The sequence below is a fragment of the Ochlerotatus camptorhynchus genome, unplaced genomic scaffold, assembly GCF_037179485.1.
Source record: "Ochlerotatus camptorhynchus isolate MF236.1 unplaced genomic scaffold, CSIRO-AGI_Acam_v1.1 ptg000094l, whole genome shotgun sequence".
Taxonomy (NCBI): domain Eukaryota; kingdom Metazoa; phylum Arthropoda; class Insecta; order Diptera; family Culicidae; genus Ochlerotatus; species Ochlerotatus camptorhynchus.
Window position 1 is genome coordinate 6,782,307 of NW_027040584.1, and position 21,347 is coordinate 6,803,653.

A 21,347-nucleotide genomic window follows, 5' to 3' on the forward strand; every position below is an offset into this window, starting at 1 on the left:
ATTTTTGATCAATTTTTCATGACGCATTGCTTTAAGAAAAATCTACCATAAGAGCTACTCCCCATATCCTAAATTTTTAATATTTACATCCGTAAGAAGATCATATGGAGTTTTCTGATCCCTGCATCAAACTATATGAAACAATATGTTTATTTGTGCACCTAGTAAAAAAAACATTTTTGATACTTAACAAATATTCACTTACCTGTGCCTCAATTCTAACATTTGTCTCAGTTATAAGTTGCTCCCGAACAAGCATTAATTGAGCCATAACCTGTCTTGTTTGGAGATGTTGTTGATCGAGCTGCTCTTTAAGTGTTATGATTTCATTTGACGCCGATTGAGGAGATTTTTTCAGTATTTCTGCAGTGTCCTGATTAATCAAATATACATATCAGTAGTAACATTTACTATAAAACTATAAGTGCATTTCTTACTGTTATTTGCTGGGACGATATAAGATTTGTTGAAGACTCGAGATCCAGATGTGTGGGCCTCTGCTGTCGTGGTGTCTCCTGAATTGCTGGTATATTGTCTGCAAAGTTAGTCAAATGTGTTTTTAACATTATCAAACTTCTATTTTTGTCTTAAAGTAGGCAACATAATATCAATGCTTATTATATATATATATATATACACATTGCAGCATAGCAAAGCATGATTGCATGAAATAATTAATAAGTTGGATTATTTCATATTTTATTTAACCTTTAACTAGAAATGCGACGTGTCCAACATTGTCTCTTCAGTCTTATTTTACCCTACATCATATATATTTTTTTATTAGTATTCATGCATTTCCATATTTTTTCTGAATTGTAATTAATGGCACAATGCTCTACCCTGCACTACTTCGGCATAAGCACCCATTTCCGTCATATCGAACAGCAACATCCAATATATCAATGGTTTCGACGTGAACATATCAATCATACGTTTGGTCCATAGTTTAGTTCAAAAACTACAAAGTCTATAAGAATGCATAATTACATCTATTCTTCTCAAAAACAAAAAAAAAGCTTTCTTAGCGTATCTATTTTTTCTGCCTTCATTCGTATGCCGAAATGAATCCAATTCATCATTTCTCAATAGTGATGGAGTAATACGACATGCACTAAACTAAGGACACGGGATATACGGGATATACAATTTAGATACAATAGATAAAAGTACTGGTCGCAGCAGTTTTATGTCCCGAACGGAGAAAAAAAAAAGACTGAACAGAAATATTTAGAGAGCATAAAACACTACTGAGACCTTCATAAAAAAAATTAAGGTTCCACAAGTCGTAAGTAAAATATGTCCCTGCGCTTTGGTCAGAGAGCGTATAGGGCGTCGTTGTGTCAATTTGGTCGTGGCACATTTCGAGTATGAGAGAGTGATTGCAGTTTGCTCAAAAGTGGCTGAGTAAAATGCAAGTATTTTCGATGATTACCCTTAGTTGTTACAGTGAAGATATACACACATATTCTCGTTTATGTCTGGACGTGTTTGCCATACAGAAACATTTTTATTTGATTTTGTGTGGTGGATGGGTTTCGGGTGTGGACAGGCATATGGGCGATAATATTAAGTTTACGTTAGGATAACGTTGAAACATTGAGAAATGTATCGCTTCAGTTTAAGAAGCACTTCACTTCGCAACCGATGAACCATTCTGACGGCCCACATTGCCGTGCAGGCGCCGTGTGTTGGCAGGGTCCAATATTGGACAGTTTGACATTTATAAAGTACCATCAGTTAAAACTGTATTTTTGAACTTTATCTTTATACATTCTTAGATGTTTCTTAGTAGATTATCATGTTGGTGTAAGCTGATTCAAAGAGTAAATGGTATTAACATTAAGCTGTCCATAGTTGGGCGTTGTTGAACTTCTGGTACTTGCACAACATTTCATCTGAATACCAAAGTAACCATATAATCACAAAATAGCTTTAGGTGTGGGTTCAGAGTGGTACAATGTCACTGAGATATGGTTAGTTGGGTATTCAGATGAAACTATTACTTTAAAAAACTAATCCTGGTTGTATCTCTTTTTCGTTTTTTCGTTTGCATGTAACACTGTTTGATATTACTAACCGCACCGAGCCTTCATTCCGGGTGGTGAGCGAACCTGAAGAAGAAAAGAAGACCATAAACCCCTCTTGGGACGAGTGTTTTGTTAGTGGACCTGGTCTGCTATTCAAGGTTGGACTCTGTGATGATAAGTATCACATAACAGTTAAAGTAGGCAGCACCATCTTTATCGAAATGTAAGTATTATTGACAATAATCATAACTAGATTATATACAATACAATAATACAATAAGTATTATTGATAATCATTATAACTAAATGAAACATAAATGCATATTCATCAGCACTCATTCTCTACCAATTCTGTTTTTCAATACCTTTTTCTCTCCTTTCTCTTATCCTTCATCTATGCATCTACGCTTCTATGTTAAGGATCACCTAAACCCTCATTCAATATTCGGCTGATTTCAATCGACTCGCATAAGTCATTATCTAAGAGCCATCTCATCTTTTTCTATCTGATTGCTGCATGGAAGGTGTATAATTGGTCACCAAAATTACACTGGCGACCAGGCTCAATGCCCCCTCCAGCATGACACAATAACAATAACAATAACAATAACAATAACAATAACAATAACAATAACAATAACACAAGTCGTAAGTAAAATATGTCAGCTTCTTTTTCCAGAATTTCTTCACTGGATATGCTTAGTTGTGTTCTTTAAATCACTACACTATTTCAAACAGTTGAAGACATGGAATTGAATAAAACTACTTTCCAAATCTCTAGGCGAAGACAAAAAAAACGGCAGAAACATCTTTCTGACTTCTCTACTTCGCTTGTGAACGGCAATGAATCATTTAACATCGTTGCTAGATGCATTGCCTGATGTTGTGCATTAAATAACATTAAACGATCAAATGAGAAGTGCGATTCATTACCTGAATTATAAGGATGTATTTTATAATGAATATATATGTATTTTAAAACTTTTTTTTTTCTTTATTAACAGCTTTCAGTTATCGGTTGGTTTGCCTTAGATATTTTAATACTGAATAAGAGATGAACTAGCCTATGGCTAAAAATCTCTTTAATAAAGAAAAAAAAAATTTGAATACTGAATGTTAAAATGTTATAAGACTACACACCAAAAATCTGAATCGAGTTCCAGCAAAATGAATTGCTGAACTGCTTCCAGCTCATTTCTTGCTAAACAATCAGCAATACATAAAAAATAATGGATTTTCCAGTAATCTGTTTAAAACGTCAAACTCAACCGGCATTCGGGGCCATCGTTCACTCCTCTGCAGTTTTATTTTTATATTCAGAGTCATGAAGTGTTCGACCTTCGAATCATCCCATTAACTACATGAATTATATTGTAAACATGGAGTAAGTATTCTTAACTGAGTTTTGTATAAACTTCAGTGCAACGTTATACAAAAAGTCGATGCCTGGCCAATTACGAAGAAGTATCTGCAGAATACATGAAATTTTAAATGATGTCCCATTTATGCTCAAAAAATTCAAATAGAACACGGATCTTCAAGCAACTGATTGCTATTTTGTTCTTGTAATAGGATTCATAAGCAGTATTAATTTTGGTTGCTTGTATGTATGCTGGGGATGTTGATTAAACAGGATTCAACAAGAAGGCAGATAACGAAGATTCAGCAGCAAGGATACATAATACATCAGCGGTGAAATCTAACTGATTACAAAGAATTATAAAAAATATGAAATACATACCAATAAATACGTGCCATATACAAAGCATAAATTGCTTTGATGATGGAAGTGTACACATAATACCAATATATGTGTATGCGGGGCTTGTTGTAATTGAAAGTGACCTCGGAATGGACGTGAGTCCAGTCATGAAATGGGTCACTGAAACTCAACAGAGCTATCGCCTTTCAACTTCCGTTCTAAAAATATTTGCGATTGGATCAATATAAGATAGTAATCTATTATATTTCAGACATTTTTCTTCGATAAAAACACTCCCGCACAGTGGAAGTTGGATTGTATATACCTACATTGAGTAAGTATTCTTAACTTTAGGTTGACTAAGTTTAAAAGGTTAATTGCTCCTTAATTATTGCCATTTCAGCTGAATAAAACTATAGATTGGCTACCGGAATGTGCTTAAAATAAGCCATGATTTATTTTTGCATCGTTTGTTAAAAAATTGTCTCCTCACATGAGAAAATTATGTTTTGTACGATGATAATACAGTAACCGGTGAAAGAACGTGGTTTTCAGAAATAATGATGTCTATCAAGAATATTATAAACAATTGAGGATTACTGTTCTTCCAGCAAAATGATTGGTTTTACGCTTTGCTGGATAATCAGTATAAATTACTGGTTTTACAGCAAATAGCTGTCAGTTTGATTTTGGGTCAAATTACTGGTCGTCCAGTAAACAATATTTTAGCAATAAAAAATGGGTGTGTATTTCTATCACTGATTCGTAGCAGTTAAAAAAGATGCATTGCGTGGAATAAAACAAATTCCGGGAAGACGGAAACAGTGTCCGTAAGTTGTCAATCGTTTTCCCACCCAGGAATGTGAACAAAATTGCATACATCAAGGTCACCCAAGGAGATTTGCTGTCTCTGTTTTTTCTTATGGTCTAGTTAGTGTGATATCATATTTTTGTTTCTTTATTGAAAACCAAGGGCGTAGAAGATTTTTTTAAAATTATTTATTAATAAAAAAACAAAGTAATGATTAAAGATTAAAAAATAAGAAGCAGGCATAATTTTCATGATCAATTGTTGCACCTTAAGAGGAAACTAACGATCAGTCTTTTTACTTCTGCTTCTTCTTCTTATATTCCAAAATCATCACTTTCTAAATGTATTAGTAAAATTTATTGGCAGCATGCGTCGCTATGCCAAATCGTCCATGCTTTATAAATACCAAGTGGTCACTTATCAACACAACAGCCAATGTGACGTCATACTATGTAGTGCACAAGAATGTCATGGACAAAAAATCACATTGCCAGACCGCGATGTATGATATTTTATTTACACCCCTGAGCGGGAAAGCGAATGTCAGGTTATATGCACGGCTGTTTGTGTTTAATTCAATCTTGTGCAATCTTTTTAGTTGGAACGTCAATGTGCCTTTTAGTTTTATTTATTCAGTTTTTGATAATTGATCACCAGTAAAGACATCCAGTTACCTAAGTTAATGAGTAATTACTTATTTACTAAACTGAAATTCATTGCTAAGGGAAATACATCTGGCAACACTTGTTCAATGATACTTTTGCGTTCGCTAGCAAAGTAGTAGAGTCAAAGTGGTTTTATTTGTGTTTTATTTCGGTCACCTATAGAGTTCTCCAGATGCACAAAAGTGTGCGTGAGACCGCGCGCTACCTTTTTAAGTAGTTGTGATATCACGATACCTTTTTGTTTCTTCTTCTTCTTCATTTTTACGTATGGATGTTGGATTTTAGTGTTCGTGAGATTGCGCTTGGAGATCTCTATAGACATTTTTGACGTTTAATCGTCTTTCTCTTCTAACACACATGGATGAATGGACAGTTTGTTTTCCCACTAATCTGATTCCCTCTTGCTCGCACTCGTTCGATTGAAATGGTGCAGTAGTGTGCGCCGATTAAACGTCAAAAAGCTCCACAGAGTTGATAAGCAGTTTTGCACGAAATTGTGAAATGTTACGTAGAACATAAGTAAGTAAATACAGTAAAAGTGTTTTAACCAGCAAATTATCGCTGTAAAATAAGGAAATATTTGCTTTAAATTTTTGGATGACTAGTGTGTGAATGTATGTGTATTCTAATTATGATGATTGAAAAATAATTCAAAAGGAAGAAAAATACTAACTGTATGACGGTGTCTTGAGCCTTAAGCGTGTTGTATCTAGGAACACAACAGCTGTCTTGACGTAGAACTACAAGGATTTCAATGAGTTCTCTTCACCTATTTTCTATAGTAGTTACATTTTGAATTTGAATTTGAATTTGAAATTCAAGGCGAGAAAACGGTACAATTACTTTTTTGTGAAAAGCTCTCTAAAGCTATGAAAAACGCTGTATTATTATTACGTAGCTACTTATGTTAAATACCCTACTATATTAAGGTTTTTAATCTAATTTCCGTCCTACTAAGCACAACCCACATTTAACCTCTCTTTTTAGATCGAATATGAACCCAAAACTGGAATGATTCAACCATAGATGGCTTCCAAATTTATTTACCTTTCTATACGTATTTGATAAAGAGTCACACACTATTGAGATATTGTTAGAACTATAACATAGATTCTTGATTCCAAATTCATTCTACGTTTCTTACGAATTTAAACGCCGTTGGTTTTTCTAGGTTTTTCTTCACTCTTTTGTAAAGTAGGCAGAAAAAATGAATTTGCTTGGACCGTTTCTTAACGTATAGAATCATTGATATTATTGATGTTTTCTGCTCTATAGAACGAAAATGGGCGATTACGACGAAGTAGTGCTCTGCCCTATTTTTAGAGAGAGCGTAACGACGATCAATCTTCTAAATGAAAATTCTCGAAGAAGTATCTGGAAGTAGCTTCTGAACAGTGAATGAAACTTTTAAAATGAAACTTGTAGAAACCCTAGTAGCACGCTTGTTAAAAATCAATTGTAGAAACTTATATACGACTTATTTCAGTCATAAACAAGTTGCTGTAACTTATTGTGATGAAAGTGTGCTACTCGGGAAGAAGCTTCCAGAACGAATAATATTCTACATAGAATCCTGATGAATGTGGGCGTCTTAGTGGAATACCTGTATAATGAGAGAGAGAGAAGGATTAGTATTTTCCATTTGGTGGAATTAAATGGAAAATACTAATCCTTCTCTCTCTCATTATATTCTACATAGCTTTTATGCGTTTAAATCGTCTATCTAGCACACGAGGATGAATCGATTCATTGTTTCCCTCTTGCTCGCACTTCTTCGATTTAGATTTAGATGGTGCAGTAGCGTGTGCCGATTAAAAGCACTATAAGAAGCGACTAGAAAAAAATTTCTAGACGAAACGAAAATCAATTATTTTATTCATGTGTTTCACTTATACATTTTTGCCAAAACATCAGCTTTATACATTCCATAGACAAACCACATAGGTCATATAAGAATGCATAAAAGGTATGTGTGACCGCTTATACATTTCATTTGACACATCATCTTCATTAACTTTTTGCAAGGCGTCTGCTTATAAATTGACTTCTACATTTTATGAATAATCAGCAATAGAAATTTGCCAAAAGGTATAAGGAGATTTCTATCCGTGTAAAAAAAAAGCTTCAAGAAGAAGCTTCCACAACCAAGTCTCCAGAGCGGCGCCGGTGGTGTAGTGGTAAGCGTGATTGCTTCTCACCCCAGCAGGCCTGGGTTCAATCCCAGTCGGCACCGCCGGGATGTTCTGAGGCATAACATCTCTGATCACGCCTTCCTTCGGAAGGGAAGTAAAGCCGTTGGTCCCTGGTTCGTGAGTTGATGGGTCGATAGGTAGGGTCCAGGTGTGGAAACAGCCTCCCTGCCGTCGGTAGTATTGGTGCTCAGCACGGAAAACAAATCATGGAAAAAAAAATCCACGGCGGCAACATTCAAGCATTTCGTCGTAACTCACATCAATGTGAGTTAGGATAACTACAAATAACAGACAACTCTTTCTAGCATCCAGCACTGCGATGCAAGTGTGAAAAAGTAAACTTTTTTTTTTTTTTCCTTTATTTACAAGGCTTTCAGCCATTGGCTGGTTCGCCATAAAAAAAAAAAAAAAAAAAAAAAAAAAAAAAAAAAGAAAAAAAAAAAAAAACTGTTTAATTATGTCATACCTCCGTCAGTTTTACCGCTGTCAGGTGTTGCCCAAAAATGTCAGATTGCCCAAAAATTTCAAAATCATGTGAACTAGGTGCATCTATATATGGTTTACAGGGATAGAGTCCCCCTGATTTCATCGCTTTATATAACCGTGCGTTATTCATTGTGATGGACAATGTACCGATGAATTTGAGTTCATTCATTCGAGAAAATGTGACACAATCTGCTGACAATGTTAACTAATCATGAACATTAAATGTTCATTATTCATTATTCATGAACATTTAGTGTTCATGATTAGTAACCATAGCCCACAGCTTGTGTCAGTTTTTCTCGAGTTAATGAACTCAAATCCATCGATGCACTCGTCCATTACTGTTGTTTTTGCATCAGTTGATGGAAAACTAGGACAACATGCATAAACATGCTTTAGATTGACGTTTGAACGGTTTTTATGAGTTTAAGCTGGAATTAATCTTTGACGTTGTGAGTGTGAGTGCGTGAAAATGCATGAGAATCTCATGCGTGGGATTTGTTTGCCAGATTCGTAAGCATATATAGACAACTTTGATTCCACTGCAGTAACCATAGCTAATAAATGATCATTTTTCAAAAACTTTCATTCAAAAAGTTTAGACTTTTGAAAGTAATGAGCGGGTGCAAAGTTGTAAAAATCCGTGAATTTCATCTGCACTTTAAAAAATCTCTTAAAATTCGTATAAATTTATGGTCGGTCCGGAGATTTATGGTAAATTACAAAATCCGTAAATCTATGCTAGATTTTACAATACAGATGTTTTCACTGGTTGAATTTATACTAGTGTTAGTGTTATGGTATCTGGCCTTGACGTCCGCGTTAGGGATTCGCTATCAAGGCAAGCATGCAAGTTTAATCATTTTGCAATAGTGTGCTACTGATGAACAATTATAATTTTAGTACTAAACATATCTTGCGATTTAAATGGTACATTAACAATGTTAATATATCCATATATAGCCAGGTTATACGCATTCAAACCCTTATATCGTTTCATGACACTACTTCGATGAAATGTGACCCCATACCATACCAATGTTTTTGTCTTTTTAATGTTTCGTCTCACTTGTACATAAAACCGCACGGAAATTGTGAATGTCAAATTTACTCTTTTCCATAAGACGTCATACTATACCTTGAATTAGCGGAATGGTGCGCGATTTCGCTTTTCTCTCGAAATTAAAAGCAATTGAATACGACAGCAGTTGTAGGCCTTACGCTTCTGCTTGTGAGTCAGATACGTGTATAGTTGCCTACTATTTCAGTGTTTTTGTTTTACACTGCGATACATACGTACACATTTATGTATGAAGATCATCGTGAGCACGAACATTCACGAGAAATACTACACATTTCTGCGCATGTGCATGAGGTAATATACATTAATTGGATAAATCAAGTTTAACGCTTCAGCACGCTTAGCGTTGTAAAATAACACCGTTCGCCGGTTATCGACAACTCATTGGATCATATAAACAAATACGATTAGTCTGTCATAAACGCGCATAAGGTTTTCTTACCTTTTATGTCATAAAACTATCACAAGATTTGTTGTAAAACTATGAAGCATGTATAGACAGTATTGAGAATTACATTTAACCACTCATTCCCTGATTTTAAATATAATTAAGACTTCTTAAAACAATGTTCAAAATGAAATATAATTATTAAACGTGCCATAATAATATAAGCAAGAACTTTTACCTCAAAATGTGCCTAACGAAGTGTTCGGCAGGTTAGGTTATCTTTATTCGCGAGACTTTCAGCTAGAGGCTAGTTCATCTCTGTGTTGTGTTCGGTAGATCATACTATTTGTAGAATAGCTCTTACATTCAAAGTGTTTTTTGTTACTTCATACGTGAAGTTTACGATTTTCTGAGTTGGGAGGAAATGCTATACTAATATCAACATAAATCTTTAGTGTGATGATTTATTAGCTAGAGAAAGTTCTGAAGAGGATAGATTGATAAGATGTAATTGAGCGAAGGGCCATTAATGCAACAGTACTATCAAACGCACACTCCTTTACCTAGTTCATACATTGATGTATGAGGGGATTTAAGGTTTTTTCCTCAAATCTACAGGTTAGGAAGAGAAGGAAATTCGTTCAATTTCAACTTCTGTTCAATGTTCACACTGCCGTACTCTAGCGGAACTATCAATCTATCTTCTTCAGAACTTTCTCTAGCTAACAAATTATCGCACTAAAGTTTAATGTTAATATTAGCTTAGCATTTCCTCCCAACTCAGAATAGTTCTAATATCCAAATTATTTGTAAAATAGTTCTATCTTTTAAATGTGTCGAACCTCTTAACGGAATCTCTTTATGAACAGCTTTGAGTGTGTTGGTTTATTTCCTTTTAATTCCGTTATAATTGCTTATCTTTTGACAGATACGCGTATTTCGTCTACTTCTTGCAGACTTCATCAGTGCCAAGTACTCAACACCACTGTGGTCGTGGTGCTACTTGGCACTGATGACGTCTGCAAGTAGTAGACAAAATACGAGTATCTGTCAAAAGATAAGCAATAATAACGGAATTAAAAGGAAATAAACCCACACACTCAAAGCTCTTCATAAAGGGATTCCGTTCGTTTACGACATTATTTTATTATGGTGGATTATTGATATATATATATACAGCAAATGGTTTCAGAACCAAATTGTTGTATGAAAATACCTCTAAAATTTCCATCGATGGAAATGAAAAACAAACATGCGGATTCAGTAAAAGCTATTAAAAAATTTGAATTGATTTTACAGAAGCTGAAGATGAATAGACATGATATAAGTTAACTAAATAAATTACCTTTTTTAACTTCTCCCTCATCACTTATGCGATCAAAGCTCCGATCCTGTTCGGATAAATCACAGTTAGAAATTTCCGAGTGCTCATCCGCGTTGTCACCACTATCCTGCATAGATAACTTGTGACATACCTCGAAAGCTTGCCCGACAGTTCTGACTATGCGCATTGCTTGTGACTGCAAGTGTTTAGATATGGAATAAATAATTAATTTAAAGAACAATTAAGCATCAAAATGGCCCTCAAGTTTCAATATTCTATCTGCTGTTCAATGAAGTGCTCTGTCTTAAAAAAAAGAATAATAAAAATTACCTCAAGATCCGAATCAAGACTTCCACTACGAGGGCGTAACATTTCTTTGTCCAAGTACTCGTTGATGCTTTGGTCGCATTCAGTTTTCCTAATACTTTTTCTGCTGCGGGGAAGTGTATCACATTTGGTTTTATCTTCATAAGCTGGCTCTTGAAAACATATCTTTTTAATGCTCCTTTTATCACTACACTCATCACTGGTAGATTGCAACGCCCGTACTGAGCGAAATTCCGATGAATTACCGTATTGGCTAGAATCGACATGTGGATCATTTGATGGATATCTGTAGTCTATTGAATAATCCCTTGTTAAACCGGGCCTTGATACCACTGGTTTTTGATTTGCTCTTGCTTTGTCATCTATATTGGTTGCATTTTTCTGAGTTTTCATAACAGTTTTATTAATTGCTTGCTCTAGATTTCCATGGGAAGCATTCATGTTACCCATAGGTTTATCATCTCTCGAAGGTTTCCGGATCGGCATTGGAGTCGAGTCCTGTGCTCGTCTATTATCCTTTGTTGACGAAGCTTTGAATGGAACATTTTTCGGTTTATCTTTACTGTAATGTTCACTCAATGATTTTGTTTTCGATGGCCGTTGGTTATCTTTGTAATAGAGAATGTCATTTTCTTCGTTGAATAATATATGTTTGATTGGTGCCGGACTAGAGGGATTGGAAGACTTCCGGCCACTTTTAGTATTTTGGCTCATGTCATCTTCATAACGTTCACCGTATTCTACGTGCCCACGGGTATTATACATATAATTATAATTCTGCGTATATTTCTCGTTGTAAGACCTCGGTCGGCTGTCATAGTACTTTTCTCCGCAACGGGAATTGTCGCGAGATATATATTGCATACCATCCTCCATAGATCGACTTAAATCATTGTCACTCCTATAATCAGCTATTCCTTCTTGATACTCGATAGAGTATTTTATTTTTGGTTTATGCATTTGAGGTTGGTAACGTGTGCCAGTCATATTTTCGGTCATTGGCTTCTTTTTAACAGTTCCTGTCATTGGGACATTTGTTTTGGGAGTATGTAAATGATTCCTTGGTTCATCGTCAAGTTCTTCCTCGTGAACATCACTCAGCTGGGATTGTTGTTGCTTGAGTTTTTCTTTTTTCACACTTTTGGAACTTTCCTTACCCTTAGTTTTTGACCATGGAAAAAAATCCAAAGAACTTTTGTCTTTTTGTGTTTTTGGACTTCGTGGAGGCGTTGCAAACTGATGCTCTGTGTCCTCCAAATGCAATTCGCTTGAAGAAAGTTTATATAATTGTTCGTGTCCTGAACCGGTTGTAACTGGAGTACTTGGTGCACTTTTGCTTCCTTTTAAAACATCACCTAGACTACTGAGTGTTGAGCGAGCTTTACCCATCATGTCGTTTTGGAGTTGCCGCAACGTTGACTCATTCCTGCGTTTGCTATTGGGTGACATTAAAGGATCATTGCCTTCTAGTTGCATGTCTTCAGATTTCTGTTTGATCATGATCCTTTTGATTTGTTTTTCCCGGTTCACAATATTCACTTTTCAACAATGATCACTTTTTTCAGCAGGTACTAAACCGGAGTGTTTGCAAATAACACAATTAATTTGGCTCTAAACGTTGTTTATGAAAATAAGTACGCAGAAATTAATTTTGAATCATAACGTATATTATTGGAATTCAAAAGCAATTTGCTAAAACAATCCTCTGAGGTACACACCTGCACTCGAAATGTTCTGCTGCCTCGTGTGTCATCGCAAAACAAACGTACCAATATTATTGTCTCGTGGATAATTATATTTCATCATAACCATCGCGACAATCGTCATTGGGCATAGTCTAAGTAGACAAATCAAATTTGAAGAGTATATTTAGAATAGGTCAAGACTCTCCTGTTATATTTCCCACTGGTGCAGTATTTTATTATTGCAAAAATTATTTTTATCCACAAACGACAACCATTTTACTAATACTTGATAATCATTGGCCGTGTAACGAACAATAATATCACTTCATTGCAGTTTTCTTCGGGCTGCAATTACATTATCATATATTCATATTATTCGCCAAAAATTTCATAATCATAATCAACAATTAAACTTTCTCTTCACACTTATTTGCCCTGCACTGTAAATGAGTAATTAAGATCTTAGAATATTGAGTAGTATCTTCAAAATGATCAGCATTTTCTTAACCTGTAACCTAACGTCATGATTTGGTTTGTTGGAAACATCAATTAAATGACAATATCTCGTTCGATGCTCGGGGCCGACATTAAACGGTGCTCATTTATTATATTTTCCTTTCACTTCGAATTTTCCTTTTTTTTTTATTTTTAGCTCAAGCTTAATTTTTTATCACTCTAGAATTCCACAATGTCACATGATTGCTACATGGGCTACTTTAAACAACCATCTTGTAGGATTTTTCATGAATCGTATTTCATCTCCACTGTCACCAGAATCCTTTCTAGGAGTTATATAATTAAACACTCAATAACAGATAATCCTGAACTGCTTGATCGGATAATCACACACTAACACAAAACACTAAACAACTGCCAATATCCATTATGTGTTTCACCATTGCTCAAAAGTAGCTATTCAAGCAAATTTTATTTTCTGTTGAAAATCTAACGTTGTATTTTAAAAACACAAATTCACTATTACATTAAATTTCATACAAATGCACAACTTTTGGAATCCAAAGTAACGTTTCGTAGTATTTATGTTCCAAGAAAATTTACAATTTTACATAGGGTAATCATATTTGAAGCTAATGATCGGATTTTCCACAACAAACCATACTGCTTTAATACTCGGTACGCACTAGCTCCGTACAGACCACATTGAGAAAAATCTCCGTCTTCTTCGTTTTATGAATTTTTGGTATAATTTTAAAATTCTCCTTCATAAACCTTCGTACACAACAGCGTGCGCGTTTTTTTTTCCACTGACCATATGTATTAGTGAGTCAAGCGCGTCTCTTCGTGCATGCTAAAGTTTACAGAGGAGCAAGAGAGTTGATTGAGAGAAATGAAAAAGTAATATTCCACAGTCCGGACACTGCGGCTAAAGCCGTTCCGAAGAAAAGTCAATATACACTTAGAGGGTGTCTATAACGCACATTTGCAGCTACAACAAGTGTTTGTGGATAACACAGAAGCGAAACCAGGCAAAGACGGATTCACTTTTTCAATTGCAAGTTAGATTGTCCGTTTTTCTTTATACCGTAGTGGCAAGCGTGTAATCAAGCTTTATCATGTTTAATCTATCTATATAAAAATGAATTTCTGTCTGTCTGACCCTTATAGACTCGGAAACTACTGAACCGATCGGCGTGAAAATTTGTATGCTTGGGTTTTTGGGGCCGGGAAAGGTTCCTATGATGGTTCGAGACCCCTCCCCTCTCTGTAAGGGGGGGGGGGGCTCCAATACAAATGAAACAAAAATTTCTGCATAACTCGAGAACTAATCAAGCAAATGGAACCAAATTTGGCATGTGGAAATCATAGGGGGTAGCCCCTTAGATAAGAGGGGGGGGGGGGGGCTACATACAGTAATGCATGATTTTTTTTAATTGGCGCATAAACTCAAGCTAATATTGAATCCCGAGCAAGGCCGGGCACACTCAGCTAGTATTCAATAATAGCATGTGGTGTGCACAATACCAGTTATGGCAATGTTTCTCATTTAAATTTTTTAAATTATTACAAAACAAACATAAAAAAACCACACACACAAAATACAAACTAAACACAAAGTTATTCAAACTGAAATCGAAGGTTAATATTCTTCAAGAAAACATACATCTCGATTACTTTTTCGAAGGGACGTATCAGTTTTTGTAACAAATGCATTTGATCGTCAATTTGGTGTAACTGGTAGCTCGCCCACGCATGCTAACACTACCATCAGATAGGGGAACTGTTCCGATGATCAATGCATTGTTCGAAATATGAGTTTCATAAACTCTAAATCGCATCTAACCAAAATATCCCGAACTGGAACATTAGGTTGTCTACCTCGAGGCCGAAGGGAAACGTATAGCTCAGATATTTTCTGGTTGTCTGGACTCCGTAGTTGGAACATAGCATAAGCCAAATGGAAACATATTCTTTTTAGAAATTGTTTGTTGAATTTTTCGGCTTACTTAATTCTGGGAAGTAAACAATAAAATTAGTTTTGGTTGATAAATGTTTGTATAATTATCTGACGACTTGAACATTGTTTAAGTTTGAGTTATTTTTTCATGAGTTCAAATTCATCATACACGCAGGAACGAGGATAGTTATTATCGTTTTCTTAATTTCAAAATGATGGTTGTTGATTCACATAACTACGTCATAGGATAACTTAGGTCACTCGGGATATGGATATTACCGTGGACTTCCGCTAGTCTAACCGACACTTCATTTATATTAATGGGGTTCATTTTTAATTTGAATTTCTAGCACCCCAATGAGCTTAAGAAAATCGTGTTTGGTAGCCTTATTTGCTGTTTTGTTTCACAATGTATCATTTCACTTTACTCCGTTCCGTTGACGTTTGAACCATTTATAGTTTGCGCGGCGTGCAAATTAGCGAGGTTCACATTAAAAAGTGTTCAGAATAAAAACGATCAAATTACCGGGGGTCCACGATATATTAGCTTGAAATAAAAAAATAAGCACTGTCAACATGAATGATTTGTCTTTTGAAGCTTTAAGAAAGAATATCTCAATTTTCAATTTTGAAGGCGTCATACAAAATGTGTATTTATAAATTGATACTATGGTAAATTATTAGGTCTAAGATTCTACATTATTAGAAAAAAAGGGATGAATACTTAGGAATAATAAAAAACTTGCAAGATTATATTGAAGTTATATGAATTTATATTATTTGTACTTCTAAATTTTCCATAAACTTTTGCTCAGAAAACTCTAAGCCCGTTGTACTCCTTAATCTACCTCAAAATGTACAATTTCAGGTAGTAGCTTAAAGCAGTACAGAACGGTATACTTTTTATGTCTGTACAAGGTATAACAGATCTGAGAAAAAAATACACGATGGCTTAAAACTAAACGATTTTGAATTAATCACTGAAAACCGATAATTAATGAAAAAATCGGGAATACTAAACTAAGCTTAGAATTCCCAATCCAAATATTAGCGTTTCCTTTTCTATGGCTTGCAACCCACTAGCGGATCACGAGTTGTTCCTAAGTGGATGCATGAAAAATTGTAAAATTAATGTTACTAAATATAAAATTATAATGAATCGAATTTTTAGAGCAAAGCACTTCAGTTATGTCTAGAGATAATAATAGTCACACCTTCTATAATTACCTTTTTATTCGTTTTGAACACACAACATTTGAACACATCGCTGCTACCATCCCTTGCAATATAACTGAATATTTTCAAGTCATTACTATCGTGGGATACGTAAAATATTCTATAAATTGGATGGCTTAATATTTCCATTTCCGGAGGATCATTCCACTGATGCTTTCTCTGTAATTTGAAAAAAGTAAAGATAAGCTTATTATAAAAAATATGTAAGATTATAGGGGTTTTATTTTGCAAACTTTATTAAAATGCAGCACCACTTGTGCGCGCATGTTGTAATTAATATGCCGTAAATAATACATTTTCCATTTGAAAATTGCTATCTCCGTGCACTGTCTGAAACACAATACACAATAGATTGGTGTGAAGTACACTGCTATTTAAGTTTAGGGGAATTTCGACACATTCAACAACTATTAGTCAAAAATACTCGTCACGATCTAATACAATTTAATGTTTCTTATTTTTCATGCATTTGGGATGCCGTGTCAAATGTAGGGTTTACCGATTTAAAATTTTGTGTATAATGCAGCAGTAAAACATATAAATCATTAAACCTATACTGTCCACCAAACCCTAACTTTTGCTTTTAAATATACCGCAAATCGCTTTTCTTTTTTTAATGAAGTGTTGTTTTAATTTCTATACATACCTTTCGTCTTTTTCGTTTCATACAAACTCTTACTCCATCTACTGAGATATAGAATGAAACTTTCTTTTTCTTTGCATTTTGCGTTTTGCATTCGTACTGTAGGAAGAATATATGAATAAAAATGTAAATACGTTTATCTAGTCGGTATTCATCAAATACTTACCCGAATTCTACGCATTGCTTGAACAATTTCAGTTCGGCTGCTGGGTCGTGGCACAATTTGCCAACCTATTAGCTGAAAAGGTGGGGAAGAAAAGGGTGAATTATTGATTATCTCGCGATTTTTTTTCATTGTGAAAACATTAAATTATACCAATACACAGCAAAAAATTAATTTTAATATCACATCAATCGTGTCGAAAATATGGTATAACACTACTTGCCAAAAAGGACAAAATTATCATTAATACAGTGCATGAACTGATGATTGTTTATTGTTATGATGATATACACATGATATTTTCGACATGATTTGCAGTGCATCCTCTTGTATGTAATATAAAAATTTATTTCTTGCTGTGTACGAAAGTGAAGCTCATCTACTCTAAACATCTTCCCATCTCTTTCATTCTTTTACATCTTCAACCGTGCAATCAATTTGTGTAAAATGAAGCAGAAAACTGTTGGACTGCACAGAAAAAAATTCTGATTTTTAACTGTCGCGTAAAATCTCCCTTCGTGTAATGTTGAGCTATACTTGGCATAAACAGCGAAATCGTTTACAAGCTTGCATACAATATTGCTAATTTATGCGAAATTTTGCTTAAATTTACACGAAATATCGCGTAAATTTATGCCAAATCTAGCATTAATTTTATGTGCGCAGAAATTTACATGAATTTTTCAAACGATGTGAGACGTGTACAAGTTTAAAATGGGGATCTCAATGGACACCTACAAATATTTCTCTCCAAAAAACGTCAAAGACCTATCTGTTACTGTTCTGGATGCGTATAGAAATTTCTGAAATTTTGGCTGATAGTTGGTCAAATCAGTATAGTTTAGGCCATAGATAGCCTAATCAGCTAAGGCACCAAGCCGAATGCTGCTGGTTTGATTCTCGGTCTGGTCTAGAAATTCTATCAGATATCAAATGCATGTTAAGTGTCGATGTGTATGGGACTTTTCAGACTAAATATACAGGTTTTGAGAGGTTTTATTAGACATACCGAGTACTCAACAACAGTTTGGACATGTTCCGAGAACCCCTGAAAAAGAGACCAGTTTCTTATTTCGACCTAAACCTATCATGCGACAAATAAAATCTCATGAGAATTCAAAACCTAGCTTAATGTAACTATTTTAAGTGCCCAGGACCACAATCGGCTCACCTGGATATATTCCGGTGTCCCTCGTGGAGGTGGCCAGTTTCTGGCTTGGACCAAAACCCATCATGTGACACCTTAAATTACATGAACACTCATATACAAGTTCAATGCTGGTCATATCCAGTGTACAGGATAACATTGGCCACATCCGGACATTCCCGGAGAAGTGTCCAGTTTCTGACATCAACCAAAACTCATCATGCGACACCACAAATCACATGGGAACTCAAAACCAAGTTCAATGTTAGTCATAGACTCATAGTGACTGCTCAGGACCACAATGGTTACATCCGGATATTTTCCGGGAACTCCCGGAGAAGTGACCAGTTTCTGACTTGGACAAAAATTCATCATGCGACAACTTTATTATGTGGGATTCATCATCGAAAGACCGAGCTGCGGAAAATGGAGATAGAAAAATGTGGAATGTATTAGTGAGTGAAATGAATCATGTCGAAAAAAAAGTTGCCGACTGGGACTCGAACCACTAAAATTGCAATTATCAGACCTGTACTTTCTTCAATGCTCTTTCCATGCTTCGGAAAATGATTAGGCTAAGGCCACGGTCAGAGCAGACGGGACACGCGACCAATTCAAAAGAATCTTATTATTTATTATAATTTCTTGCGTGAGTCGCATCGCGTCGTGCCTAAAAGCGAATTAGAAATCTAGAGTAACATTTGAAATGGGCCTATGTCCAAAACGTAAACAAACCAGAAAATGAATTTTAAATTTTGACCGCCACTATTCAATTTATATTTAAGAAAATTGAAGTATTTTAGGCATTTATATTGTTCACAATAACAATAGTAACTGTATCTCAGTATACAACATCCAAAATATGCGAAAAGCTTTCAAAAATATATGAAAATCGATAACAAATCAATTTCATAAATTAATAAGCCTTTTTGGTTATAATGGTTAGGCCCTTTTTGTTAAGCCGTTGTGCTTGTCATCAGAAATGATAGCCTTTTTGCAACGTCAGATAAATTCAAAACAAATCATCGGCCCTGCCTCAAGCAGTAGGGCCTAGCTTTGGTTTGAAATTTTTCAATCATCGGCCCTTCTACGTCACTAGGCTTATCAATGAAATGAAATAAATGAATGGTTGGCCGTTTTAGCGTGCGGGCCTATTAATGAATCGAAAAATTTCGTTGATCGGCCGTTTCGAAAATCGAGTTATTTTTAATGATTTTTCTCGATTAAAGGGTGATACGGTCAAAATTTGGTCAATATCAAATTGACGTATTTCTTTCAATTTTGCATTTAAAAAACCTGAACACCCCTCATTTTGAAGGTGTGTGTGTGTAGAATGTTGCTCCTATTTTGATTTTGGAATTCACTCTTCAGTTGTCAAAATGCCGTCCAAGCAAGAAGAGCAGCGTATCAAAATTTTGCTCGCGCATCGCGAAAATCCGAGCTACTCGCACGCAAAGTTGGCAAAATCGCTAAAAGTTGCCAAATCAACCGTTACAAATGTAATTAAAGTGTTTGGGGAACGTTTGTCGATAGCCAGGAAGTCTGGATCGGGGGGAAATCGAAAACCGGAAGCCGCTGAGACGACAAAGAGAGTTGCCGGTAGTTTCAAGCGAAACCCTAACCTCTCTCTCCGAGATGCCGCAAATAAGCTGGGTATATCGTCTACAACCGTGCATCGAGCCGAAAAACGAGCCGGACTATCGACTTACAAGAAGGTAGTGACTCCAAATCGCGATGATAAACAAAATACGACGGCCAAAGTGCGATCCCGGAGGCTGTACACGACGATGCTGACGATGTTTGACTGCGTGGTAATGGACGACGAAACCTACGTCAAAGCCGACTACAAGCAGCTTCCGGGACAGGAGTTTTATACGGCAAAAGGAAGGGGAAAGGTAGCAGATGTTTTCAAGCACATGAAACTGTCAAAGTTCGCAAAGAAATATCTGGTTTGGCAAGCCATCTGTACCTGTGGCTTGAAAAGCAGCATTTTCATAGCTTCCGGGACTGTCAACCAAGAAATTTACGTGAAAGAGTGTTTGAATAAACGTCTGCTGCCTTTCCTGAAGAAACACGGTTGTTCCGTACTGTTTTGGCCGGATTTGGCATCTTGCCATTACGGTAAAAAGGCCATGGAGTGGTACGCCGCCAACAACGTGCAGGTGGTTCCCAAGGACAAGAACCCTCCCAACACGCCAGAGCTCCGCCCAATTGAGAAATACTGGGCTATTGTCAAGCGAAACCTAAAGAAGACCAAAAAAACTGCTAAGGGCGAGCAGCAGTTCAAGGCAAACTGGCTTTCTGCGGCGAAGAAGGTGGACAAGGTGGCTGTACAAAATCTGATGGCAGGGGTCAAGCGTAAGGCCCGGCAATTCGGATTTGGAAAAGCGGAAGCCTAACTGAATATTTTTCCTGAATTTTATACTAATTGAACTTGAAAAAGAAATTTAATTTGATTTTTTAAATAACCGATTTCACCGATTTACACGCGTTTTCCCTTGTCCAAATTTTGACCGTATCACCCTTTATGCGGAACTTTCCTACACGATTAGTAGCTATCAAGCGGTGCTAAAGAATGGTATCAAAACCCGATTTGTTTACGTTTTGGACATAGGCCCATTTCAAATATTAGTCGAGAATGCTCATTTTTTCTCATATTCGATTTCGTATGCTTTTTCTGCTGAATTGTGCGTTGTTCTACAATTTTAGAAATATAAAGCTTGATGGTATCATCGAAAGCGTAGACAGAACACTGAATAAAAAGGCAAAAGCTATTACATCGTTTGCGAGGTTAAGTTATATAATTCGCTGCGGGATTGGCTGCGGAGGACAATAGGAAATACAACTAACATTCAATGCTATAGATTTTTGGTTTGCGTGTAGCCATATTAAGTACCAGGATCACATTAGTCACATCTAGACATTTTTTTTTTCCTTTATTTACAAGGCTTTCAGCCATTGGCTGGTTCGCCTTGGGAATTCATCTAGACATGGTTTGAGTACACCCGGGAAAGAAACCTGTTTTTGACTTGATCCAAAACATATCATGCG

At 35.7% G+C, this 21,347-nt stretch overlaps 1 protein-coding gene across 4 annotated transcripts in view; it reads right to left on the reverse strand.

Moving 5' to 3' along the window:
• The window catches only part of LOC135698740 (capon-like protein), a 36,459-nt gene that overhangs the window by 7,212 nt on the left and 7,900 nt on the right, over positions 1-21,347 (reverse strand). For 2 of the 4 annotated variants that reach the window (XM_065218845.1, XM_065218844.1), the window contains 6 exons: positions 17,153-17,224; positions 16,990-17,085; positions 16,335-16,502; positions 10,701-10,875; positions 438-535; positions 206-373 (listed from right to left, as the gene is read on the reverse strand). In XM_065218845.1, the coding sequence (XP_065074917.1) occupies positions 206-373; positions 438-535; positions 10,701-10,875; positions 16,335-16,502; positions 16,990-17,085; positions 17,153-17,224 (777 nt within the window). Of the gene's footprint in view, positions 1-205; positions 374-437; positions 536-10,700; positions 10,876-11,009; positions 12,618-12,724; positions 13,112-16,334; positions 16,503-16,989; positions 17,086-17,152; positions 17,225-21,347 lie in introns of those variants that run through there. The other 2 variants (XM_065218842.1, XM_065218843.1) reach the window with 2 other exon arrangements.